The sequence below is a fragment of the Delphinus delphis genome, chromosome X (genome assembly GCF_949987515.2).
Source record: "Delphinus delphis chromosome X, mDelDel1.2, whole genome shotgun sequence".
Taxonomy (NCBI): Eukaryota; Metazoa; Chordata; class Mammalia; order Artiodactyla; family Delphinidae; genus Delphinus; species Delphinus delphis.
The window spans coordinates 26,764,674-26,792,147 of NC_082704.1; the positions used below are offsets into that span (position 1 = coordinate 26,764,674).

The following is a 27,474-nucleotide window of genomic DNA, read 5'->3' on the forward strand; positions in this document are numbered from 1 at the left end:
AAGTCCCATAACTTACTGTTGAAGGCTTTCCAGAAAGGCTCGTGACACTGGAGACTGTAGGCTGGGGAGGGGGGCCGAACCCTTCTCTCCTGCCTCTAGGATGTCAGCCAGGGTCCTGGAAGCGACTCCTGAGGGTGGCCCAGAGTTTGCCCTTGGGGTCTACATTTGAGGCCCTGTTTTCTTTTCAGCAGAAGGAGAAGGTGGCAGGGGGACTTTGGGTGTGGGGTTGGGCCTCTTGCTGGCTGGCTCGGACTGCTTTGGAACATGACCCTTTCTGGTGGAAAGCCCTCCCAGCATTCTGGGACATCCTCTGTGTGCAGGCCACGAATGAACCCTGTCTGCTTCCAGGCCGCAGGCACTTGTCTCCACTCCCCAGTTCACCCTGGGCAACTTAGCAGGCACAACTGCATCCAGTTGCTGCCGTGCTGGGATATTCTGCTCTGACGTCATTGCATGAATGACTGTTCTGTGTTTGCACCTAGGCTGGTGGCTCTCCAAGGGCATAGTCTCCAGTCCCACTCCACCCAGCACTCAGTACAAAGACCAGCCCTCAGTGACTGAATGAATCAGTGAGTACAAGCCTGGCTGCCATTCAAGATTTCATCCTGGTGAAACAAGCTCAGTGTGGACTCCTGTGTGGGAGCGCTCAGCTTGTCATCTTCTACCAAGAATGTCCTTTATTATTGCTAACACTTGGAGGGAGGGGAAACTCCCCAATCTCCACCCCCAGGCACACACAGGTTTCTGCTAGCTAGATGTTCTATAACCAGGAAGTTCAGACACCAATTGTTTCTCTTCCAACCTAGGAGAAAAGTCACCTCTGCCACCTTCCTCCCCCTCCCCACCGTCTCCCCCCTCCCCCCCTCCCCCCCCTGCTCCACCCTGTGCCTACCTAGGCCTGCAGAAGTGCTGACTGGGAGTGATCTGCTCTTGGCCTCAGCCTGAGAATATCCTGTGCAGCTAAGAGTGCGGTGCTGCCCTCCCTGTAGTACACAGGATGGGAACGGACCAGGGTGAGGATGCAGACACGAAGGGCTCAATAGGCTCTGAAAGGGGAAGGATCAAACAGATTTACAAGTGTTCCTTCCCTGCCAAGCACCCAACACCCACCCCGGCATTCCCACACATCCTCCAGCCCATGCCTTCTGACAACACCATTCACAGAAGTTGAGGGGAGGCCTGCTGTGTAGCCTGCAGAGAGGCATGACTCTGGAGTTTCAGGACTCAAATGTCTCCGGGCCACTGTTACTGTTGTCCTTATGATTACGCACCATGACTATTAAGGAGGCATTGTAAAACCACCGTGCAGGCAGCAAAGGAAACCGTAAACAAGACGAAAAGACAGCCCGCAGAATGGGAGAAAATATTTGCAAATGAAGCAACTGACAATGGATTAATCTCCAAAATTTACAAGCAGCTCATGCAGCTCAATATCAAAAAAACAAACAACCCAATCCAAAAATGGGCAGAAGACCTAAACAGACATTTCTCCAAAGAAGATACAGTCTGCCAACAAACACATGAAAGAATGCTCAACATCACTAATCATTAGAGAAATGCAAATCAAAACTACAATGAGGTATCACCTCACACCGGTCAGAATGGCCATCATCAAAATATATACAAACAATAAATGCTGGAGAGGGTGTGGAGAAAAGGGAACACTCTTGCACTGTTGGTGGGAATGTAAATTGATACAGCCACTGGTGGTTCCTTAAAAAACTAAAAATAGAATCACCATATGACCCAGCAATCCCAGTCCTGGGCATATACCCTGAGAAAACCATAATTCAAGAAGAGTCACGTACCACAATGTTCACTGCAGCTCTATTTACAATAGCCAGGACATGGAAGCAACCTAAGTGTCCATCGACAGATGAATGGATAAAGAAGATGTGGCACATATATACAATGGAATATTACTCAGCCATAAAAAGAAACGAAATTGAGTTATTTGTAGTGAGATAGTCATACAGAGTGAAGTAGGTGAGAAAGAGAAAAACAAATACCGTATGCTAACACATATATATGGAATCTTAAAAAAAAAGGTTCTGATGAACCTAGGGGCAGGACAGTAATAAAGACGCAAACGTAGAGAATGGACTTGAGGACACAGGGAGGGGGAAGGGTAAGCTGGGACGAAGTGAGAGAGTTGCATGGACATATACACACTACCAAACGTAAAATAGATAGCTAGTGGGAAGCAGCCGCATAGCACAGGGAGATCAGCTCGGTGCTTTGTGTCCACCTAGAGGGGTGGGATAGGGAGGGTGGGAAGGAGATGCAAGAGGGAGGAGATATGGGGATATATGTATATGTACAGCTGATTCACTTTGTTATAAAGCAGGAACTAACACACCATTGTAAAGCAATTATACTCCAAAAAAGATGTTAAAAAAAAAAAACCCACCGTGCAGGGACTCTCCACACCTTCTTCTGTCAGCTTGCCCTGGGCTGAATGATCTTGGGAGTATACCAGGTTGGAAGTTCTGGAGTGTGTGTGTGTGTGTGTGTGTGTGTGTGTGTGTTAAAATATTAAAACTTTCTGTTTGCAGGCCAGACTTTGCTCCTCTGCTGCAGACCATACACCGCCCCCTCAATCCAAATGGCTCCTGGCCAGCCCCACTTGGCTGTCACACAGGCAACTCAAATTTGATAGCCCCAGGGACTTCCCTGGTGGCACGGTGGTTAAGAATCCGCCTGCCAATGCAGGGGACACGGGTTTGAACCCTGGTCCGGGAAGATCCCACATGCCGTGGAGCAACTAAGCCCGTGTGCCACAACTACTGAGCCTGTGCTCTAGAGCCCACGTGCCACAACTACTGAAGCCTGCATGCCTAGAGCCCATGCTCTGCAACAAGAGAAGCCACCGCAATGAGAAGCCCACGCACTGCAACGAAGACACAACGCTGCCAAAAATAAATAAATAAATTTATTTAAAAAAACAATTTGAGGGCTTCCCTGGTGGCACAGTGGTTGAGAGTCCGCCTGCCGATGGGGGGGACACGGGTTCGTGCTCCAGTCCGGGAGGATCCCACATGCCGCGGAGCGGCTGGGCCCGTGAGCCATGGCCGCTGAGCCTGCGCGTCTGGAGCCTGTGCTCCGCAACGGGTGAGGCCACAACAGTGAGAGGCCCGTGTACCGCAAAAAAAACCCGAAAAACAAAACAACAAAACAATTTGATAGCCTCCAGCACACTATGATCCTTTCTTTCCCCCTCACGCCCATAGTCTGTCCTGTCTGATGATCCGTTTCTGAATAAATGGCACCACCACTCACCTATGTGGCTAAGCAGGAAACCGGGGCACTCCCTCATCCCACATCTCCATAGGTCCAGGCACCAAGTCAGGCCTGTTCCATGCTGCACATTCTCGCTTCAGTAACCTAGCCCTGCACACCCTGGCAAGACTTGAGGTCAGGCCACCGTCTTCTAGACGTGCAGCCACAGCTTCCTGATGTTCTTTCCTGCCTCCGGGTCCCCCATCATCTCTACCCCACCCCCCTGCATTCTCTAGCCCGTCTATAAACCAGTCCTGAATGATGTGCCCAAGGCAGCAAGAAGAAGGCCCGGCCTGACCAAACAGGTCTTTCTCTCCAAGTCTCAGGGGCCTGAAGTTCTGGTCAACTCTGGGGACATACGCTGGCTTAACAGCTAGCTCGCTGTTTAACACAGCCCAGCTTATCTGATTTATCCTACTGACGTCGGATTTTCCTGGACAGAAAGAAAGGAACATGAAGTGAAAAGTTCTGACACCAATGAGAAAGTCGGGGGCAGGCCCAGGGCAGGATAATGTGCATGTCCACAGGGCCAGAGGGGACTCCTGGGATTTGGGGAAGTGGCTTCCAGAGAAGGGGTGGCCTCGGTCCTGCAGGGACCGCCCTGAGGAAGGGCCCGCCCTGGGGACAGAGAGGTCTCAGGCGACCAGCTCCCGTGGTGACTGGGGCTGTGCTTCCCTCCCTGGGTCTCTCTGGGGTGGGACCAATGAAGATTTCCCAGAGGGAGGATGCTCAGATCTCCCAGGACATGGCCTGGGGTCTCCCATCCAGAAGGGAGGGAGAAACCAGGGAGAGGAAATCGGGGATGCGGCTGGAGAAGCAGCTCCCATTCTCCCCACTGAGACCTCTGGCCTGAGGCGGCGACAGCCCACGTTTCAGCTCTGGGTGGGCAGGGCCTGATTCTCAGAGTCTGAAGGACGCTTTTCAACTTACTTTCATGGTAATTCTTTACAAAACACAAGTCTCTCTTCCCAACCACCTCCTCTAGGCCAGCTGGAGAGACGGCCCCCAAAAGTGACAGCCCCGCCAGCCCCCCCATAGTCCTGCAAGGCCAGGTTGAAGCCCAGGCCCTCTCGTGGCTGCCCTGACAAATCCAGGACACCACCCTGCCAGCCCTCCAGCAAGGTGACACCACCGGACTTCTTGGGAAGGGACCACCGTGCTCATCTTTGGACCTCTGGGGTGAAGTGTCCTCCAAACATAACAGGCACTCAGGAAATTAGCCCGACGCCTCCGTCTGCTCAGCCTGCTACGTGCTGTCTTTCCTCTCCATCCTTGTCCATCCTCCGAGGCCAAGCCCTTTCCCTGCACTCAGTTGAGAGCACACCTTTACCGTCCCTCCCAGACCTGTAGACACTGTATGTCACAGCTGTTCCAAATCTGTAAACTACCAAAAGCTACAAATTAGAAAACCAAACATGAATCAGCACTGTGGTGCAAGGTCTTTTAAAAAAATGTATCTGTTGTGTGTATCTCATTGTACTCAGGATAAAGTCCAGATTAAAACTGTGATATTCAAGTCTCTTCAATATTTGCCTGCTGCCACATGGGGAGATGTTGGTCAAAGGGTACAAACCTCCAGGTATAAGATGAGTCAGTTCTGGGGATCTAATTACTGCATGGTGACTATGACTAATAATAGCATATTATATACTTGAAAATTGCTAAGAGAGTAGATCTGTTTTTAAAAATTTTATTTATTTATTTATTTTTGGCTGCGTTGGGTCTTCGTTGCTGTGCGCGGGCTTTCTCTAGTTGCGGCGAGCGGGGGCTACTCTTCGTTGTGGTGCGCGGGCTTCTCATTGCGGTGGCTTCTCTTGTTGCGGAGCACGGGCTCTAGGCGTGCGGGCTTCAGTAGTTGCAGCACGCAGGCTCAGTAGTTGTGGCGCACGGACTTAGTTGCTGTGTGGCATGTGGGATCTTCCCGGACCAGGGCTCGAACCCGTATCCACTGCATTGGCAGGCGGATTCTTAACCACTGCACCACCAGGGAAGCCCCCTTGCTAACACTTTTAACAGAATGAATGCTGTTGTTTCCCTGCTGTTTCCTCACGATGTGACTGGGGATATGCATCTCTGCTGGCACGCGGCTGCGTAGCTAATATGGTGCCTAATCTGGAGGCACTCAGTGGACGTCTGTCTCTCACTGGTGATGTTAATTTTGATCACCAGTTCAAGGTGGTGCCCGATTTCTCTGTAGCTACTTTTAAATGTCTCCCTTGCACATAACAAACAGTCTGTGGGGAGGTACTTTAAGACCATGCAAATATCCTGCTTCTTATTAAAATCTGCACTCAATTTAGCATCCATGGAAGATTTTTGTCCAATCTAATCTTTACAATGACGATAGCCATAAAATGACGAGTTTCCAACTCCCGCTCTCCCTCCATCCACACTTACCAGGGTCAACCGTATATATAAAAGGTGTGTGTGGAGAGAGAGAGAGAACCCAAATGATAAAGGGACAGGATAAAATTTTAATTTTAAAATGTACCACTCTAGCCATTTTGTGCCACTTTTGTTTCGTCACACCTATTAAGCACTCTTGGCTAATTCCTAGTCGTCCTTCAGCCTGGGCTGCTGCAAATGGCGGTACACAACTCCAGGGGGCGCCATTTACATTGTAGCCATCCCAAGTGGCAGCCGTGGATCTCGGTTTATCAGAACTGCCTGTCTGGAAGCTTTCCCAGATTCCCCAAGTGTCGGTGAGGCATTCCTGCTCTTTGCTTCCAAAACTCTGTCTGCTGACCCCATCAGCATCCTTGTTACATTAAATTATCATCGTCTTCTTACTTCTCTGTCTCCATCATGGAGATATGAGCTCCTCAAGGGTAGGACTTTCTCTCTCTTCTTCTCTGCTGTGCCCCGCCCAGCATATGTATTCAGCAAATGTCAAATCAGTTAAAGAGATGCGTCTCATATTTCAGCTGGTTACCTATATGGCTGGCGTCTCCAGTAGAGGACAGTCTTTAAGGGCAAGGACCTCACTTAACTCGGCTCTGTATCCTCTTCCCCTCCCCTCAGTACTTGGCACAGGGCCTTGTTCATAACAGGCACTTGAACCTTTGCTGAATGAGTCCATACGTGTATACTGGTCGTTAAGGAAATGCTTTTGTTCAATTTCCACAGAAGTGTGCCAAGTGGCGTGCCCTTTGAACCCTTGCTGTTCTGGCACAGCTGGGCCCAGCCCCGCCTGATCACAAGGTACAGGACACGCAGGGGTACGTGGTCAGGGTCATCGGGGTTCCCGTCACTGAGTGCATCTCTGAGAGTGACCAAGGGCTGTCCAGGACCCATCCTGAGGCCTGAAGCCTTCCCAGATGATAGTCCCTGGCTCCTCCCATGGAACATTACCAGGAGCTCCTGGCTGAACTATACACACTCGGCGAGCTGACTTGGGATGTCTTTCTGGTGCTAGGTCATTTGGAAGGCACGCCGCTCTGTGTTGGGCTGATGCAGAAGCAGGAGAGACCTGGCGGGAAGGCCTAGGAGGAGCCCTTTGGAGAGCATGGGGCACCCCTGTTGTCTGCAGCATAGCCTGCCAATCCGGTAGAATGACCTCTGATGACCGCCAAGATCTGGACCTGGATTCCAGGCTGTCTTCTTGCTCTGCAGCCCCTCAGGGCCGAGGCCCATTGCCGTAACAGCATACACATCTTTGGAGAGGCTGAGCGCTGCACCCAGCTCGGCAGCCAGAGCAACTCTTCCCAGAAGGCACTGGCTGGGGCAGCTCTCGAGAGGGCTCTGCTCACCCTCTAGAGGCAGAGAGGGGCCCCAGAGCAGCCCCAGGCAAAAGTCAGCATAGTGACACAACCCTGCCTTTATACTGAACTTTTATCCTTCATAAGGGCTGTTCTTTCGGTTTTCCTCTCTAAGACAGCATTCGGCTTTTTCCCAATAGGAAAATAAAAATGCACCAAGGGGCCCCAGATCAGTAAGTGAAACCCTTGAAACTTACAGCTAGGGAATGGCTAAATTCAGGAAAATAGCTCTAACACAGGAACCACTAACATTAAAAGTTTTATTTTTATTTCAAAAGCACTTATATAGCATTTACCATGTGCCAGGGACGGTTTTAAATGCTTTGCAATCTAGCACATTAAATTCTCAAAACAATCTTTTAAAGTAGGTACAGGTATCATCCCCATTTTACGGTTAAAGAAAACTGAGGCACAGAGAGGTTAAATAACTTGCCTAAGGTCACACAGCTGCTAAGCGGCAGACTCAGGACTCCAGCCCAGGTAGTGTGACCCCAGACTCTGTTCTCTTTACTCTTCTGCCCTGCTGCCTCCCTGGGTTTGCAAACATTGTGAGAACAGAGCAGGACAAGGAGTGGCCCTTCTCCTCCCCACTTTCCTTTCTTCCTTAGGTGCTTTCATACAGATCAAGTAGAGTCCAACCCGTCCCCTAGTCACATGAGGAGGAGAGAGAGGGAGAGAGCAAGAGAGAGAGAGGGAGGGTGAGAGAGAGAGAGAATGCGAATGAGGGCACTGTCTGAATGCTTGGATGCTTCTGGAAAAGCCAGCCCTGGCAGGGGCTGAGGCATACCGCAGTGGTTCAGAAACTCCTGCATTTTATTTCCTGAGCCAAAATTCTGAGCTGAATGAGACTCCCCGCAGATGAACATGGCATCAAAATCTCTTTAACGCTAGCCTCAGGCGAGCACTACCACCAAAGAGCGGCCATAGCTCAGCTTTGGTTTGACACCAAAGAGAGCAGGGAAGAAAATGAGTGCACCAGGATGGTGTTTCCGAGCTCTAATGCGAAAGATAATGAGTCGTTTATAGTAAGCAAGGCCCCAGTGGCCTCTTTGTAAATCTCAGTCCTGAGAAAGTACAGCCAGAGCCGCGCGCCCAAACAGGGAACTTGCTGATATGACCGTGGGAACATCAACCAGACAGTACAGACACCCAGGGCTGGGATGAGGGCAACAAACTTTGCAGCAAACAAACATGCAACCAACATACTTTTTTGGAAGGCCTATGTGTTTGGCCCTCTGCTGGGCACCGGGAATACAAACGTGAGTAAGAATGCTACCATTTGTGGGGCTTCCCTGGTGGCGCAGTGGTTAAGAATCGCCTGCCAATGCAGGGGACACGGGTTCGAGCCCTGGTCTGGGAAGATCCCACATGCCGCGGAGCAACTAAGCCAGTGCGCCACAACTACTGAGCCCACGTGCCTAGAGCCCGTGCTCCGCAATAAGAGAAGCCACCGCAATGAGAAGCCTGCGCACCGCAACGAAGAGTAGCCCCTGCTCGCCGCAACTAGAGAAAGCCCGCACACAGCAATGAAGACCCAACGCAGCCAAAAATAAATAAATTAAAAAAAAAAAAGAATGCTACCGTTTGTGCTGATGTATGTATGCTTGCGTCTTCACAGATGATCTCTGGAGGGGACCGGCGGAACGCGGGAACAGGGGTTACATTACCTGGGGGTGGTTAGGGAACAGTGGTGGGAGGGCGACCATGTTGCCACTGCAAACCCTTTATGCCTTGTGAGTTTGGTATCAGAGACACATGTTACCTGTATATTACCTCTGCAAAAAATAAATGACGTAAGAGGGAGAGACAAACGTGAAGACATGTAAATGGGGAAATAAACAGGATAAGGGCTCACAAAGGCGTGTCCAAAGAGCTTTGGGTTGTGGGCAATGGAAGATCCAGGACATAAAGACTGAACTTACCAATTTGTCTTCCTGGCTTGGGACACAGGCCAGGCTTTAGCCATGACAGTTATTTCCAAGAGGTCTTTTTACCATGTCCTAGCTAGGAAAAAAACCTGTATGTTTTCTAGTCTTTTTTTCCAAACATGTCACATGAGGAAACTACTAACCTGACAAGAATTCGGAGGCAGGTGAGGCCCGCCCAAGGCAGAAGGGATTTGGCCTCCTTCCACAGGCTTTGGCCTCCTCCTCCCTCTTCACAGACAAAGGTGACCACGTGGATAACAACCATTCACCTGGCAAACACACACCTGCCCCCAGCCGGGCCTGCCCCGGGCACAGAGAAGTGCTTCCCAACAGGCTCGGTGTCCAGCTGGTCGCCGGCCAACACCACCTGCTCACCCTGGCCTCAATCGGCTGAGGAACTGGCGCAAGTCTGAGAACAAGGGTCGAGAAAGCAGGTTCTGGTGGTTTTCAGGATAACAAGTGGACACAGGCAGTTTTCTAGTGTGGACTGTTTTTTCTGGATTGTATGCTGACAGTCTTTAATCCTGGTCTGACTTTCCCTCACATGCCCGTCCCCCAGGATACCTGCCGGCTTCCTTTCTCCAAAGCCCAACGGGTCTGCTGGGAGAATAATAATAATGTGAGGACCATTATGACCACCACCCTTACAGAATGCTTCCGTGGGCCAGGCTGGGGCTAAGTGCTTTACATGCGTTGTATTTCACGCAGTCTTCACAAACACCCAGGGAGGAAGGGACTCTGGCTCTTTTCGTTTTACAGATGAAGAAACTCAGCTTCAGAGAGACAAAAAGCTAGTAAGTGGTGGTGACCAGACAGTGTGGTTATGAGCCTGTAACCACGGTGCTATTAAGGCTTTTATGCACTCTGAGGTACTGCCTCTCATAAAGTTCATTTTATTTTTTATTTTATTTATTTTTTCTTTGCGGTACGCGGGCCTCTCACTGTTGTGGCCTCTCCCGTTGCGGAACACAGGCTCCGGACGCGCAGGCTCAGCGGCCATGGCTCACGGGACCAGCTGCTTCGCGGCATTTGGGATCTTCCCGGACCAGGGCACGAACCCGCGTCCCATGCATCGGCAGGCAGATTCTCAACCACTGCGCCACCAGGGAAGCCCTATTTATTTATTTTGGGCTGCGTTGGGTCTTTTGCTGCGCGCGGGCTTTCTCTAGTTGCAGCAAGCGGGGCTGCTCTTCGTTGCGGTGCGCGGGCTTCTCATTGCAGTGGCTTCTCTTGTTGCGAAGCACGGGCTCTAGGCACGTGGGCTTCAGTAGTTGTGGCACACAGGCTCAGGAGTTGTGGCACACGGGCTTAGTTGCTCCGTGGCATGTGGGATCTTCCCGGACCAGGGATCGAACCCCTGTCCCCTGCATTGGCAGGGGGATTCTTAACCACTGTGCCACCAGGGAAGTCCAAAGTTCATTTTAATATTAGCCTAATCCAACCCTATGTAGGAAGGGAAATGTGCTGCCAAAAAATCACTTATGATACCCTAAAGCTAAATATAAAAGGCTTTCCTGTTGTCTCTTGTTCGGGGCTATTTAGGCCAAGGCTTCCCTCCAAGGGCCTAGGTAACCAAGGGTTATATGGGTACATACCATTTGCACAGACAGGAAATGAGCCCAGCTCAGCTGGCCCTGAGTCAAGGCCTGAGAAAGATCTGCTTATAAAATCAGCATGGAAATGGAAGCCTTAGACCAGGCTCTGGGATTAAAAAATGCCAAAAACCTCCTGCCAGTTTACCGCCCCTGTGTTGCGAGTGGGGAAGGTGCTACCTGGGATGAGCATTTTGCAGCTGATAGCTGAGGGTTTTGTGGGTAGAAGCTGACTTCTAGGTCCCATTGGGTCATCACCTTGGAATTGTTGATACGTGTTTAGGGTCCAGAGCAAAGAAATTTTCTGACTCCCTTATTCCATACTCTCGGTTTAGTGCCACCGGGGCTTCCCCTGCAGGGAGAGAGCCCTGGGGCCCTTCTCTTCCTTAGCTTGCTGTCGTTGTTAATTTTGTGTCGACAAGGCTAAGGGATGCCCATTGTTTCTGGGTGTGTCTGTCAGGGTGTCTCCGGAAGAGATTAGCATTTGACTCGGTTGTAGAAGTAAAGATGGTCCGGTCACCCTCCCCGATGTAGGCGGGCATTATCCAATCTGTTGAGGGCTCCCCACCCCAAAAGAACAAAAAGGCAGAAAAAAGTCAAATCTGCTCTTTTCACTTCATCCATCTTCTACTTCCCTCGGACATTGTCGCTCCTGGTTCTTGGGCTTTTAGGCTTGGACCTGGACTTATGCCGTCAGCCACCTGGCTCCCAGGCCTTCAGAGTCCAACTGAGTTACATCACCAGCTTGCAGATGGCAGGTCGTGGGACTTCCTGGCCTCCGTAATCACAGGAGCCAATTCCTATTTTATGTATACATTCTGTTTCTCTGGAGAACCGTGACTAATACACTTGCTCTCATGGCTTTGCTTTCCTCTTCTAACATGCTGAGGCTGGAGATCAAGAGGACTTCTCTAGCAATAATCACTGGAGACACTCGCTCATATCACTTCCCTAGCTTCTTCATGCTGAGGTGAGGACTCAGCTGCCTCCCATGCCTGGCCCACAGGTCCTGCTGCACCGGCCCCATCGCAGCAGCCTCCGTCCTTGCCAATGTAGACCCGGCGAGCCAGCCGCGTGAAGTCACCCGCCAACTCTGAAGACATCGGCCCTTTCCTTCTGCCTGGAATGCCCTCCCCGCTCTGCTCTCACAACTCCTGCCTCTTTACCTTCAACAACTCAGGGTAAAACCCACCTCCTACGCACCTGCCATTGTGTCTTCCAAGTTTTTTCTATATTCAATATGTAGCACATTGCTTTATTGTTACTATTAACAATAACGAGGACTCCAGCTACCGTTCATTGAGCGCTGTTTGTTAGGCTCTCTCTCATTTACACATTATCTCATTGAAACGCCACAACTGCTCTGTGAGGCGGGTGCTGTTATTACTCTCCCCATTTTCCAGATGAGGAAACTGAGGCTCAGGGAGGTTAAGTGGCTTGCCCTAGGACATGGAGCTAAGAAGTGGTAGAGCTGGGATCTGAACCTAGGCCACTCTGATCCCAGAATCATTCTCTGAACTAATGTGGATTCAGTTCGTTAAGGGAGTCCAGAAAGCACTTGGATCCTCACTCTTTGCAGTAAAACCCACTTGGGAGGTCTCTGCATCTTTCTGACCTCATACCTGTCTCCTCTTTTATTTATTATTATTAATTTATTTACTTACTTACTTTTATTTATTTATTTTTGGCTGCGTTGGGTTTTCGTTGCTGCGCACGGGCTTTCTCTAGTTGCGGAGAGCAGGGGCTCTTTGTTGGATGCGAGGGCTTCTCATTGCGGTGGCTTCTCTTGTTGCGGAGCATGGGCTCTAGGCGCGCAGGCTTCAGTAGTTGTGGCACGAGGGCTCAGTAGTGGTGGCTCGCGTGCTCTAGAGCGCAGGCTCAGTAGTTGTGGCACATGGGCTTAGTTGCTCCGCGGCATGTGGGATCTTCCTGCACCAGGGCTCGAACCCGTGTCCCCTGCATTGGCAGGTGGATTCTTAACCACTGCGCCACCAGGGAAGTCCCTGTTTCCCCGTTTAGTTTGCAGCCATTTCCAGGCAGTCTCCTTTCAAAAATAACAAGTCCCCTTGCTTCTCCTCTTCCTATCATCCCTTTCTTTCCATTTCCACTGCCACCGCCCTAGCCTGTCCTAATCCTCTCCGAGTTACAGCAGCCTCGCACCTGCACCTCCTCCCTTCCTGCCCTGCAGCCCACACCTCACCCCACCTTGCATATGAGGTTCCCGCTGCCTACAGGGAAAAAGTTCCAAGTCCCCAACCTTCCTCTCAGCCAAAAATACTGACTGATGGACTATTGTGCACAAAGCAGTCCTCCGAAATCTGCTCCAGCCTCAGGGCTGTGATCACAATGGCTACCGAGTGTCCCTGGGGGTTGCCGCGGGTACTTTATACACATCCTGTCATTGAATCTTCAGGACAGTCCTGCGAGGTGAGTATTATCATCAGAAGGGAAAATGAGTCTCAGGGATGTTAGACAACTCTGTGTCCCTCTAGTTTCCGTTCGTCTGCTTGTCCTGACTCGTGATTCATGGGAAGCTTTGGTCTCAACTTGGCCAAATTAATTCATCTCCCTCCCTCCCTTTCTCTCCTCCCTCCCTCCCCCCTCCCTTCCTTCCTCCCCTCCACAAATACTTATTGAGAGCCTACTACACGCCAAGGACTGGATACGATAGCAAAAAACTACCTGCTGGCACTGGCAGTTTCCAACCACTCATTCCTTCCTGCCTCGCACCTTTACAGACCATTCCTCTGCCTAGATGGTCTTCCCTCTGTTTCTTTACCAAAATCCAATCCAGTCCTCAAGGCTGATCCCGAGACTTGTGCCCGTGGTGGAGCCTCCCCTGACCATCTACCCACAGTGATTTCTGGAGTCATTCATTCGACACTTACCATCTGGATAACTCAAGTGTCTGGACAAGTCACTTGGCACATGCCAGACCTTCTTGTATCCTTAACTTCCATGTTTATGTATGGATCTTGTAACCTTGAGTTAACTGTTCACCTCATCACCTGGGAAACATTTTCATCCTCCTCAAGAAGCATTTACCCGAGTGCCTACTATGTATTTTTAGCAGTGGAAAAAGTGATGAACCTTTGTGGAGCCTCTTCGATTTAACGAAAAGCTTTCATAAATATTTTATCATTTGATTGTCACAAAACGCTACCACTTCCACTTAATTGTTTTGACTTAAAAATATAATATAAATTTCTCAGTAAATAAATATATTCTCCTCATGAAAGTGGAAAAATTATAGGTCGGGCTACAGTAGATGTTGATCACCCCTACTCCACCCCACTCCAGACCCTCTTAGAGATACGTATGAAGACACTGAGACTCAGAGAGGCGACACGATGTGCCCAAGGTCACGCAGCTAGCATGTGGGAATTTTCTGACTCTCCATCTCGTTTCCATTTTTCCACGCTGCCTCCCATGAGGGCAAGGACCTTGTTTATATCTCTGTGTCCTGGGTGCCCAGCACAGGACTCTGCCCTGAAGCCCGGGCTTGGCAAATGTTTCCATATCCGTGGGCTTCCCTGCAGACAGGTTTCCTCTGCACAAGGCACTGCCTCTGGAGGTGGGCTATATCAGTCCCACCCGGTTCGTGAAGGCTCAGGTGTCAAGGGAGGCCATGCAGGCATCCCGCTAGGCGCCCCTTCTGCCAACCCTGGGCTCTGTTGGCAGACATCAGGGACCCCGAGAGTCTCCCTGGGGAGTCATTACAGCGGGACCTCGTAGAGGCGAGTCAAGTGTTCGCTGGGCACTCGCTATGTGGCTACCGGTGCGCCAGGGGCCGCGTGTGGTGCGGGGTAGAAATACAAGGTATGGTATGTTGTGAAGCCAAAACTTCCCAATACATCCGACAGCGAACCAGCCATCACATATCCGAGTTCTAAATTATGCAAGCGCGGATGATGCTTTAGGGGATAAGGGGAGGAAGACTGTGGTCGAAGTGGTCAGGGCAGGCTTCTTGGAGGAGGTGGGTTGGCCCGAGATGGTTGGAGAGCTGCCTGCGTTTAGGGCGCCGCACTCGCAGCCGCCGGGCAGCAGCGCCGGGCCGAGCAGAGAAGCAGCGCGCCCTCTGCAGGCAGCTGCGAGGAGGCGGCTGAGCCCGGCGAGGCGAGTTTGCCATTGGCGGCGGCGACGGCGGCGGCTGCGCGGCGGGTCTCCTAGCCCGTATCTCTCATCCAGCCTTGCGCTTCCAGCGGCTTTCAGTCGCCATCATGCCCACAGCAGCTGCGTTTTCCCCTCAGGGTGTGCCCGGCCCTCCTCTCTCCTAGGTAGCTGCTTTCAGTCGCCCCCGTGGCGGGAGGGGACATCTCCCTCTGCTACTCCTCCCCCACTCCCCGTCCGCAGCAAAGACTATCGTAGCTAACATGCCGAGAGCGCCCCCTACAACGTTTCCCTTGAAAAAACCAGCACCTCAAGGGACGAGGCTGGCGGTCTCCAGAGAGCCCGGCCGTCATTTAACACTTAAGCACGTACTCTGTGCCAAGCTCTGTTCCATGCGCCTCGCAAGTACTGACTCATTTAATCCGCACTACAGTGCTCTTTTTGACCCCATTTTACAGCTGAGCAAGCTGAAGCAGTGAGAACTCAGGACCTTGTCCACCGCCTGGCCTCACAGCTGGAAAGAGGCAGAGCCATCTTCTAACCACTACACCAAGGCCTCTCCTGATGCTGCAGACCACTCTCCTTCATCGGATGTCCCTGGTCATTTTCCAGGAACCACATAATCCTGCAGTGCTTCCTGGTCCTCTCTTAAGTGGGGCGGGGGGGGGGGGCTCTGCTTTAAGGGTTTTCAGCTGCAGGTGCTATATATATATATATATATATATATATATATATATATATATATATATATATATATATATATATGGCTTGCCTCAGTTATCCACAACTGGAAAATGGTAATCATAGCACCTGCATCATAAAGCAGCTGAAAGGATTAAATGACAGAATCCATACACAATTAGAAGAGTGTCTGGCCCACAATAAAAAGCTCTAGAAATGACAATGGGTGAGCAGTAACAGAGCAAATCCCTGGGGGCTTCCCACCCACCTTCAAGAGAGAGCAAACCCACTTGCCTTCAGAGCAGATCAAAGAGGGTCACATTCACTCTAGGGTTCTCATCGGCTTTCTGTGGCTGGGTCTGTCTTAGAGGCTGGGAACATCAGGCCCAGGCACAGGAGTATGTCTGGCCTAATCAGCCCTAATAAGTCACGTGGGTGTGCAGTCGGTACAGCTCTGATGGCAGCGTCCTCAGGTGCCCCAGTAACATGCCTATTCCTCTCCCCTTGCAGTGGCCTGAGTCATCTTGTGTGACAGTCAGTGTTCAGCATTGTCACCATCACAACCAGATACTCATCAAGCACTTACTATATGGAGGGATCCGTGTTTGGGGTTCGTGATTGAATAGGCAGCATTATGTCCACAGGTTGCTAGGAGGACTTGCTGTGGAGTCGTACCTATTTTTCACACAGATTTGGGGAGGGGAGTTTCTAAGACCGTGGCTCTAGCATGGACAATATAGCAGCAGTGTGGGAACCCAGTGATTTCCAAACCCCTGCTATATCCAGAGCCTCCCTCCAAGGCCAGGAGCTGGGCAAACAATAGATGCCAATCAAGAAGGCCCTGTGCAATTTATTACTGCAGAGTCGTTCCCAGGGAACAAGATGCTGGATCCAGCCAGTATTCACTCCTGAGGGAGCACAGTTTACATGTTCATTCATTCATCCTCTCATTCATTTCTCCCTCCAATGGACATTTACCACACATCCGCTATGTGTTAAGTTCTCTGCTCCATGTTAGGAATGTAAAGAGGAACGAGACATAGCCCCTAATGGAGACAGACAAGTAAATACTTAGTCATCATACAATGACACAAACATTATAATTCATTTGCTTAATAATTTCTTGAACAACTACTACGTGCCGGGCACTGTTCTAGGCACTGGGGGTACAACCATGAATTGAACAGACAAAATTCCTTGGCTCATGGAGCTGACATAAATAGACTACTTTAGCAGTTCAAAGGAAAGGGCAGCGACCACTGGCTAGTGGAGTCTGGGAAGGCTTGCAGAAAAAGGCGTGATGGCAACTGGGTCCTGAAGGACCGTGCCTTGACAGAGAGGTAGGGAAGGGCAGGTGGGGCGGGGCAGAGGGCGGGTAACTGCGGACAAAACCGCCTGCCATTTCAGTAAACAAAGAATGTTGCCCACCATCAGGCCAGGGGCCACTGCAGCTGCACCCCCAGCCCAACACGGCGCGCCCTGAGGGGAATTCAGAAAGGAGAAAAACGGATACTGGCTACAGATAGTTAAGATGCATATCTAAGGAATGATTTCAATGAGCCCAGACTCTTGCATCTTCACATACACAGAAAAGTGCTAAAATCATTAACCTGAGGTGCCTGTTTTTGTAATTAGCAGTAATCTTTTGATGTTCAACCACATTTTTTTTTCCTGCAAAAACTCCTATATATCCTGGCCCCTCCCTCGCCTCTTTGGAACAGCTCCTCAGAGCTCTCTAAGCTGTCTGACAGGCAGTCTCCCCGGGTGCAGTCCTCAGTAAGGTCCCCGAATAAAACATAACTCACGACTTTTAGGTTGAGCGTTTTTCTGTAGTCCACATAATAGTACAGCAAAGCTCAGAAATATGAACGTGAATGCCTGGTGAGGGAATGGCAAGCAGCTTGGTTTGGGACTTTGGAGCATGAGTGGAAGTAGCAGGACAAGAGGCACAAGTTATTGTCTCTCCATAGCTGGTGCAATCAGCTAAAATAGACCAACGCCCGGGTGTCAGCATTTTGCTGAGACGCCCCCTCCCAACCCCTAACCCTGGCAGGAGGTGAGGGGGCGCCAAACACCACGTGGTCATGTGGTTGTGTTAGGTTGGGCCTTACCCAATGGCTCAATAACCCAATAACCCCAGCCTCAGGCAAATAACATTAGACGGGCGCTTGCTCAGTGCCTCCTTTTAAAAGGAGGGTCTGGGGGCTTCTCTGGTGGCGCAGTGGTTAAGAATCCGCCTGCCAGTGCAGGCGACATGGGTTTGAGCCCTGATCCGGGAAGATCCCACGTGCCATGGAGCGACTAAGCCCATGAGCCACAACCACTGAGCTTATGTGCCACAACTACTGAGCCCGTGTGCAACAACTACTAAAGCCTGCGCGCCTAGAGCCTGTGCTCCGCAACAAGAGCAGCCCGCGCACCCCACAAAGAGTAGCCCCCGCTCGCCGCAACTAGAGAAAGCCCGTGCACAGCAACGAAGACCCAACACAGCCAAAAATGAAATAAATAAAATAAATAAATTTAAAAGGAGGGTCTGTCCTGAAAAGCTTGGGAAACTTGAATAAAATCAAATGTAGCTTTAGGTTCAAGTAATTATTCTTAAACAATAATTGTTAAATTGGCTGGAAGAGTAAATAACCCATACTCTAAAAATGAACTCTGTAAACAGTGCTTTGGTTATTACAATTTCTATTTAATTGAATATTTGTCAGGTGGATTTTGTCTGTTGTTGAAACTAGCCAGCTTTCATATTTTAATATATTTCATGACTGAAAATAAGTAGTTGGACAGGATAGCCTTGAAGTTCTCTTTGAAAGTCAAGGACAGCTCAGAGTAGTTACCTCACCTCTTTAAGCCTCAGTTTCATCAGCTGTAAAATGGAGCTAATAACAATACCTACCTCTCAGGGCTGCTGAGAGGGCCAGGAGAGTTAATTCATGCAAAGTGCTTGGCACAACATTAGCATATAGGAGGTCAAAATAATTAGCTATGATCCTGATTCTGTAGTTTTAGAGAAATCATGGTATTTGGTTGTATCGATTGTTTAATCAGCAGAAGCAGGCTTAACAATCCAATACGTCTAGATCTAGAAGTTCTGAAAAGGGCCACAGTCCTCGGTAGAAGACTTAAGAAATGATATTGTATCTGATTCTGTAAAAATATTTATATATGTGTGTGTGTATAACTGAATCAGTTTACTGTACACCTGAAACTAACAGAACATTGTAAATCAACTACATTTCAATACAAATTTTTTAAAAAAGAAACCAAATGGTATTGTAACCCAAACAAGAAAAGTTGATTCCCAATCTTCCTGGCGGACAAAATGAGGCACTAACCCATGATGAGGTGTGATGTGACCCAAGACAGACAGAGAAACATGGAGCTGAAGTGGGATTACAATTTCAATGGCCAAACTCGCAGCTTTTAAATCCTAATTGGCAAACAGCATGCTTTTACCCAGAAGTGCAAGCACTTTTACCCCCTGACCTTCACTTCTAGGGTAAGCCCACTACAAGGCTCAATTTTTGTAACAAAGGGACTCCTGATTCCTGAACTTAATTGCAAAAGTGAAAGGATACCTTTTGCTTCCAAAGGTCTTGGTGTGTTGCCTCTCCCCAGCAGCTTCTTTCCCTAGGGAGTCACATCATAGACTTGGGTAATCAGGCCGGGACCTCATGGATTCCTTGAAATACTACAAGAGCAAAGGGAACCCCGGTGATCCCATAGTGCCCCTGGGCCAGCAGGGCAGTGGGGTCTGGGTATGAGGCAGGATGGATTTATTTTTGGCCTTTGCTCCCTTGAATAGTCAGTGTTGTAAAATAAGTGCTCTAACTTAGAGTTCAGGATTACCACTATAACCACGTTTCTACTCAGTCCACTCCAAGTGTCCTTTTCTTTCTTTACAACCTTTGCTTTGTTCGTGTGTGTGTGTGTGTGTGTGTGTGATTCACTGTCTATAGGACATGTGGCATTTTCTTGAGACTGTTTCAGAAATCTGTAGGTCAGGGATAAATCCATTACATCAGTCTCCCATGAATGAAACAAAAATCATTTAAAGAATTCCAATAAAACAATAACAGTCATAATAATAGCAAAACTGTGTAAAGCGGGTGCCCACATTGTTCTAAGAACTTTACACATATTAACCTTGCTAATCTTCACACTATTCCTATGAGGTAGGTACTGTTGTTATCCACGAATGGCAGATGGGGAAACTGAGGCACAAAGCAGTTAAGTAAAAATTGGATAGCTGTCGGGAAGTCCCTGGAAGTCCAGTGGTTAGGAGTCTGTGCTTCTACTGCAGGGGGCACGGGTTCGATCCCTGGTCGGGGAACTAAGATCCTGCATGCTGAGTGGTAAGGCCAAAAAAAAAAAAAAAATTGCACAGCTGTCAAGTGAGAAAGTTTGGTATTTGAAAATGAGACCTCTAGTCCAAAAGAGTCTCATGAGCGAGTCCTGAGTGGGAAGATGGGGAGCAGTGGGGAGCCCAGGTGACAAGGAAGTCCCAGACCTGGGTGACGCCTCTGCCTGATGCTCAGGGCTGCCTCCAAATTCCTTTATCTATTCCAGTTCCATCAGCAGGAGTAGATGCAGGTTTTGTGGGGATATCAGTTTATATAGTTATATATAATCTGGGTGCCCTCTTTTAAAAAACACAAACATATCTTTTGAACATTTTACAAAACCAGATGGCCAAATGAATATATTGCCACGGTGCCTCCCAGGGCGGGAAAGGGGCCCGTGCGAGGGGGCGGCTCCGAGGCTGAAGCATCGTTAGGTTCGCGGCATGTCTCTCTCTGCCATGAGAGAGTACATTTGCTCCTCACCCAGCAGGGCATTGGAAGCTCGTTTAGACGGAAGACTTGCCCTTTTCACTCCCAAACACGAGGCCCTCGGAAGTTGATCTGTCAAGAGTGGTCTAGCACAGACTTTGCCCTGGTTATGTCTTTATGGCCACAACTATCTCCGCTGTGGGAGTGAAAACATTAGAGACGGTGAAACATGTTGGGAGATTAGATCCCACAAGTTCCCTTAAATCTCAACAGTGCTAAATTTCCTCCCTGCATTACAAAAGTCACACAAGGAAATGAAATCCCAGGATGGACGCTCACCATCAAAATGAGACCCCTCTTCGACTGACAGTCATGGAAAAACCATGGATTAATACTCTTTTCATGTCACTCAGTTGTGTCTCCGAAGAGGGAACAGTGAAAATACTGCCCAGTCTGTCACTTGAACATTGTTTATATTTGTTGCCGGGATACCAAAGGCTCTTTTAAGCCTTTGGCTAAGAAGAACACCATGCATCTGAACTTGTTCACCTGCACTTAAAGCAAATGGCTGAAATGATGGGCAAGCTCCTCCAAACATTTTGAGTGGACCGCAAGGCATTTTTGTGTGTGTCCAGAAATTGTAGCATCCAATATTTGTTGTTCCAATAAATGTCCACCTGCATACCGAAGTGCACATTACACATAATAAAATGAGGCTCTGAAAAGACCGAAGTTAATTATTTTGAGGTAAATCAGACCACCTTTGACCCAAACTCTGAGCTGTAATTTTGTTTCTCAGCTTCTTGGTCCTGAAATTAATGTAAATCTTTACATTCGTAATTTTATTTGCCAACGCCAACCCACCCACACAGTCTGCAAATGACTGTTCTGAGTCAGAGACTATGCACTTAACGACTGTGTTAGATATTTTAAAATGTTCTCTGGAAGGATTCAATCACCTAATCCCAGTCCTTTCTCAGATTCTGCTTTATGTAAAAATGATGGACCCAGAGAACATCTAAACTGGAAGGACTTTAGAGGAGAAATTAAGGTTGTGATGTGAAAAGTGACTTGCCCCCGGGTCACTCAGCGACCAAAGCTAAAAGCGCAAAGGAAAGTACTGGCTTCCTTTTAAGGTTTTAATAAAGGGTCACACTTAGAAATCCTTGCTCAGAGTCCAGAAGCTACCCTTTCCCTACCCTCCTGCCTCTGACAGCGTCTGTGAGTCCTGATGCCCACAGTCTGACACCGGTCTAAACGAATCATGCCATTTTGAATCCAAGCAGTCAGAATATGATTCAGATAAAAACAAATCAGCTACTCTTACAACAAGATGCATTACATTTTTTTTTGGATGGATAGACAAGAAACTGTTCATAATGGTTACTTTTGAAGAGGGGGATTAGGGATGGGAGAGGGAGGACAGGGAAATGTTTGCTTTTCATTTTATATCTTTTTTTTACTGTTCAACTTTGATGACCATGTACAGATACTGTGTTGAAAACCTAAAAAACAAATTAGAAATACTATGCTCACAAACTTCACAGGAGAAATGCAATTTACCACAGGAACACGGACGCTTGAAAACCTAGCATCCGGTACAGCAATACTTTAAGATTTTTTCTACTGAAGTGTCCATAATGGCAGAGAAGGCTGAAAGGTTTCCCCCTGGGGTCTGAGGGCAGTGCCAGAAATGGTCCTCTATACACAAGAACTCTCTTTGCCCCTTTAAAACACATTCAAATTGTGCAATAGACTCTCTAACATATCCGCATCTCTTTTAATACAAAAATAATGGCTTAAATGACTTACCATCCACGACAACTGCCCCTGTGGGGAGACACCCCTGGTTTCTTTCTCCAGCGGTTGGAGCACCCGGAGCACACTGCCTTCAGTGACTGGGCGGAGTGGCCCCTGGAATGGGGAGCACGGCTGTGTGCGAGCTGACCTGTATTCTGGCTCTCTCACCTGGAATCAGGCTTCACGGATGCTGTTAGGCTTTGAATAGTAACAAAACAACGGCATAAATTAGGGGGTTGCTAAGATTGTGTACCATCAATGTTCGCATGAGCATAATGGACATAATGAATTCTATAGCACTATCCTGCACAGCTTGGAGAGATTAAAACCACTTTGTCTTTAAATTAAATTTCAAAAATCATTGAACAACAAGAATAGAAAGAGAGGAAAAAAAACACCTCATCTGTCAGCCACCCAATTGTAGGAAGCGCCACTTCTTTCTTTCTGATCATTAATGCTCGGTCCTAGGTTTATTTTAATAGCTGCCAGCTCAGTGAGTCCACATCTATTGTAATAACCATAAAGGGGGCTTGGGTTCTCTTGTATTGTGGTTTGCAGCCCTAAGTGGAGAGCCTCTTATCCCCTTTCAGGAACAAATTCTCTGAAAAAGACCTAAGCTGAAGTTTATTTTATATAAATTCTGCAAAAAATAGTACGTGTAGGCTGTCGCAGAGAAAGAAAAGTGGATTTGAATTCATTTTTAAGTAGTTCTCTGCTTGGGCATATCTTCATTCAACAAAATGGATGTCTGATTATGAAAAAGTCACATGAGTGCTTACTAGATGCCGGGCGCCATATTGATTGCTCTACACGCTTTACGTTACTTAACCCTCACTCCCAACACCCCTAGGAAATATGGCTAGCACTATTAAATCCCCACTTTACAGATGAGGAAACTGAGACCCAGGATAAGTGACTCGCCCAAGGCCATACAGTTAAATAAGCAGCAGAGCCAGGATTCAAATCCAGGTACTTCCGATTCTGGAGTCCCTGAAATCTTAACTGTCTCGTAATGATTATCACAGTTACCATTTACAGTGTTTATTATGTAGATGCTTTGCATAAATTATGCTTTGCATAAATTATGCTTTGCATAAATTCTTTAATCCTTGAAACAACCCTCGGAGGCAGGCATTATTATTCTCATTTTATAGATGAGGAAAACTGGGGCTGAGAGAAATTAAATAACTTACCCAACAGCAGAGCAAGTGGCAGAATCCAGGCCTGATGCCAGTAGAGTCCTGGGTTTTTCTAACAACTTTATTACCACACCTTTTACACGTAAACACTATATATTTAAGGTATACAACTTGACGATTCGATATGTATACATTGTGAAGAGTTCGCAACAACTAACCTATACTACAATTAAGGTGCTTGGCCGGGGGACACATAACAAACTCTACGATCCCCTGGGCACCAACGCCTGTGATGCAGACCCCGTCTGTGAGTGGCACTTAAACATGCCAGCGTGCGAGATGTTCCTCAGGAATGTTTTACCTGTGCACATGGACCACCGATCCTATCACTTTCTACTTTGAAATGTTGTGGCTTGACAGCCACGGTGCTTTATTCTTCATACAAATCTCGTGTTACAGGTAAGATCCACTGGATTTCTGAGGCCTTATCAAGAGCTACAGAAATTGCAGACACTCTCACGTGGATCCCAAGTAAGGGTTTATCCAAAAAAAACAAATGTCCTCCATCGACTAGGCTTATTTTCATGTTAGGCAAGATGCAGATGCTCCCTTTTCTCTTTGTAAAATGAGTTTTGAGGTCGTGGCAGCTCTCTCCATAATCGTTAACAGCACTGCCATCTCAGCACCGGGTAACTGTGCCAGCTCTAATCCTCTGCTTGAACAGGATTAAATTAAAATGACTTGAGACAGGTGAAGATAGATGAGGGAAGGCAACTGGACAAAAGTTGCTAGCTGTTACCACCTTATATTTTACAATACTTCTGTTGAAATGAGGTGAAATTCATAGAACCACCATTCTAAAGTGAACAGTTCAGCTTATATTTCTTGATTAATAACCACAAGATAGGAAAGGTGGGTACATAGTACTTTTTAGAGAAAGCTCATCAGCTATGACTGTCCACGGGCAATGGACCAACGGTTTTTTGGATGCTTTGGGTCTGAATTTCACTTTGCTAATGTATTGGGAATGCTGATGGGTCACATGACCGAGCTATTCTTCGCTAAGTAGAAGAAAGCGCTTCACCTCAGGAGATACTGTAGCATTTATTAAACAGGTAGCATTTTACTCAAACACAGCACTTACTGAATTATAAAATGTACTTTTACATGAAAATAAACCACAAACAAAATTATATTTCAGGTATTTTTTATTTCTTCAAATTTGTTATTTCATCAGGAGTGACTAAAATAAAAAACATAATTGTGTCCCATCATCGTCATGGAAATGGCTTTAAGAGAAAACTGGTCAGGTATATATTATTGCTTCCCATTTTCAACCGGTAAATAGTTGCCATTGATAAATAGACAGCCGACAGTCTGTCAGGAATGCTCAAGATATGTTACATAATACAACATGCCTGTTCACAGAAGAAGAAAAACTAGGAAATAACTTATGTGAACTTCTTGATTTCATCATACAAGACAAGCACAAAAGCACCACCCATGCCTCTGAGGACATTGGACCACGCGCCCTTGAAAAAGGCTTTGGCTCCTTCATCACGAGCAATCTTCCTCCAGCAGTCAAGTGTGCCTGTGTACATGATATCCGCTGCAAAGGACAAAGACAAGGAGCTGGTGACCTGAGGCTGATGAAATATCCTTAGGTTTAACTAGACTAAACCAGGGCCCCACCTCTAAGAGCTAATGTCAGTTTTTAAAGATCCAACACTGACACATTAGTGTGGGCAACACTGAAATCTTAATCTGGTGACTAGAGAACCACAGGGATATGTAGACTACCCACTGGTCTTAACCTCTAATACCATGGATGCCCCTTGGGCATAAGCACCCAAAGGGCCCACTCAAAGGCAACTGTGCAGTAGACACAGACCAACCAACCCCATCTGCGATCTCAACAGACTGCCATTTTCAAAGACAGGCACGGCTAGTTTGTGCCCATGCTCCATGCCCACATCTTCGTCTTCTGCTCAAGCGGAACTTACTTCCTTTGCGCCCTGACTGCATCATCATGCGGCGACGCACTGTGTCAAACGGATAGGAAGTCAACCCAGCAACCGCTGTGACGGACTGTGCGATCATCCAGCTGATGAAGATATGCGTATTCTTGGGATCTGGAAGCATTCCTGAGGATAGAAAAGAGACACTTTGACCAGAAAGCAGAGTCCTCCTGACTTGTTGTCTGCCACATCCCCTCATCCCCAACATCTCATCTGTACACAAAGGGCTGTACTGGGTGACCGTGGCTTCCATCGGCAATTACAAAGAAATCTCTGGCTCCTGGAAAATTAGGATGGCACAACGATCTTATAAATGATCTCACGAGAACACAGTTTTGAAGCACACAGCAAACTTACCCTTCGCAGTGTCATAGATACCGAAGTAGGCAGCTCGGTAGATGATAATACCCTGCACAGACACGTTAAAGCCTTGGTACAGGCCCTTAATCCCGTCAGATTTGTAGATCTTAACCAGGCAGTCACCAAGGCCTCTGAATTCCCTTTCAGCTCCAGCTTTGCCCACGTCGGCTGCTAGACGAGTACGGGCAAAGTCAAGAGGGTACACAAAACACAACGATGTGGCCCCGGCGGCGCCACCTGATGCCAGATTCCCTGCGAAGTAGCGCCAAAACTGGGTCCTCTTGTCCACACCACCCAGGAAGATCTGCTTGTATTTATCTTTGAAGGCAAAGTTGAGAGCCTGGGTGGGGAAGTATCTGATGACATTGGCCAGGTTACCACGCCAGAAGGACAGGACTCCCTGCTCCTTGGGGATACGAACCACGCAGTCTATGATGCCCTTGTATTGCTTATCTGCAGTGATTTGCTTGCTGGCATGCTGCACCTGACAGATAAGGAGAAGGCCAACAGGGAGAGTTATAACCATGGAGAAGGGAAAAGCGAGAATATATTATCTCAATAGACACCCTTAAAGGTTAGCTGGCTCCCACTTTCCCCAAATCTAGTCTTCTATGTCACACAGGCTGGACGCCCCCCAAACCTCTGACGCTGTCACAGGTGGAAGAGGTGATCTGCACCCTTAGAAGCATTAAGCCTCCATCCCTTTGGATGGGGAGGAGGCACCCTCAAGCGGACCCGTGACCTTTAAGCCTCGGAGAAAAGTCATTACCTCAGACCCAGGTTCAGAAGCATCAGGGCGAGGCCCACGTCGGGCGCAATCACCTTGGTGACCGTGGCCTACGCCTCAGGGTCCCCGGAGCGGCTTCCCTCCCGCTCTGGCCCCCCTCCTCTCCTGGAGGTGACCCGTGGGCCACCACCCCTACGCCCGTGCAGGCGCGCCCTCTAGAGCCGGAGCGGGAGAGCGCGCCGCGCAGAACGCCAGGCCGCGGGGACGCGCCGGCGGCTGCGCGGGGGAGGACGCAGAAGGGACACGCGCTTCCCTGCGCCGGCTTCCGGCCCGGCTAGGTCAGAGCGCGGCGGCCGGCTGTGAGGCAGCTCCACCGGCCGCACGGCCTCCACGGGGCTGCTATCTCCTTGCCGCGACCTTGAGGTCTTCGGTAAGGGCAGGTGTCCCTCTTTTCAGTGCCGGCTTTCAGGCTTAGCCCTTGACCTCAAGGCCCGGGAGCCAGTCACCCCCGGGCTGTCCCATCCGAATTCGCTGCCTCCGGGATGCCCAGGCCCTGGGCTTCCTCCCCCGACCCTCCGCCCCTGACCCTTTCCTAGATCCTGAACTTCAGATCACTAAAGCATCTCCCTCAAGTCTGCCTTTTGGTCCGACCCTGCGGCCACCCCTGCTCCCACGCTGCCACTTCCCTGGACTGGTCCAGAGGGTTCGTTCTCCCCAGGCCCTGGGGCACCGCTTCCCGCGCGACCCCCTCCCCCCACTTCCTGGTCGGGCTCTCCGATTCCGGGACGTACCTGCAGCAGCAGCTTGACCCGCTCGATGGGCGCTACGGCGGTCTTGGAGATGGCCGCGGCCACTCCACCTGCCAGGAAGTCCTTGGCGAAGGACACGGCGGCATCTGTCATGTTGGAAGGAAAGAGGAGGCGGGCGACTGCGGGAACAGTAAGAAACCGGCTTGGACTCCGAGGCTCTGGGGCGGAGCGAAGCAAATGGCCGATTTATATAGGGGAGGCCGGCGCCCGGGCGGCCGGCGTCGGGGGCGGGTGCCGGGGCCGCTGAGTGGCTCAGCGCGCGGAGGGAGGAGCCATGGAGTCGGGCACCGGCCGCCCTCCGCGTCTACCCGGTTCGCCCGCAGCGCCTGACCCGGCCCGAGGAAGGGGCGGCCCCAGAGAGTACCCGGCCCGGACGCGGGACCCTGGGGGAGGCCTGGGGGCGCGGAGGGAGGGGAGGTCACGACGTGCCTGGTCAAGGGTGAGGCGCGATATTTAAGGGGACTCCAAAGAACAAACACCCCCCTCCCAAACTTGGTA

General features: G+C 49.3%; 1 protein-coding gene across 1 annotated transcript; it reads right to left on the bottom strand.

Annotated features, from left to right (window-relative positions):
• Positions 1-24,221: 24,221 nt before the first annotated feature.
• On the bottom strand, positions 24,222-27,083 carry SLC25A5 (solute carrier family 25 member 5). Its single transcript, XM_060001884.2, has 4 exons — positions 26,959-27,083; positions 25,438-25,924; positions 25,066-25,206; positions 24,222-24,671 (listed from the first exon to the last, which is right to left on the bottom strand). The coding sequence occupies exons 1-4, from the start codon at positions 27,067-27,069 to the stop codon at positions 24,514-24,516; spliced, it is 897 nt and encodes a 298-aa protein (XP_059857867.1). The 5' UTR covers positions 27,070-27,083; the 3' UTR covers positions 24,222-24,513.
• Positions 27,084-27,474: the final 391 nt, after the last annotated feature.

Excerpts from the sequence above, each read along its gene's own strand:
- SLC25A5 (XM_060001884.2), bottom strand. The coding sequence starts at position 27,069 with ATGACAGATGCCGCCGTGTCCTTCGCCAAGGACTTCCTGGCAGGTGGA. Across the intron at positions 25,207-25,437 it reads TATCTATGACACTGCGAAGG|GAATGCTTCCAGATCCCAAG; the intron begins GTAAGTTTGCTG and ends TTCTATCCTCAG. Across the intron at positions 24,672-25,065 it reads GCAGTCAGGGCGCAAAGGAA|CGGATATCATGTACACAGGC; the intron begins GTAAGTTCCGCT and ends TGTCCTTTGCAG.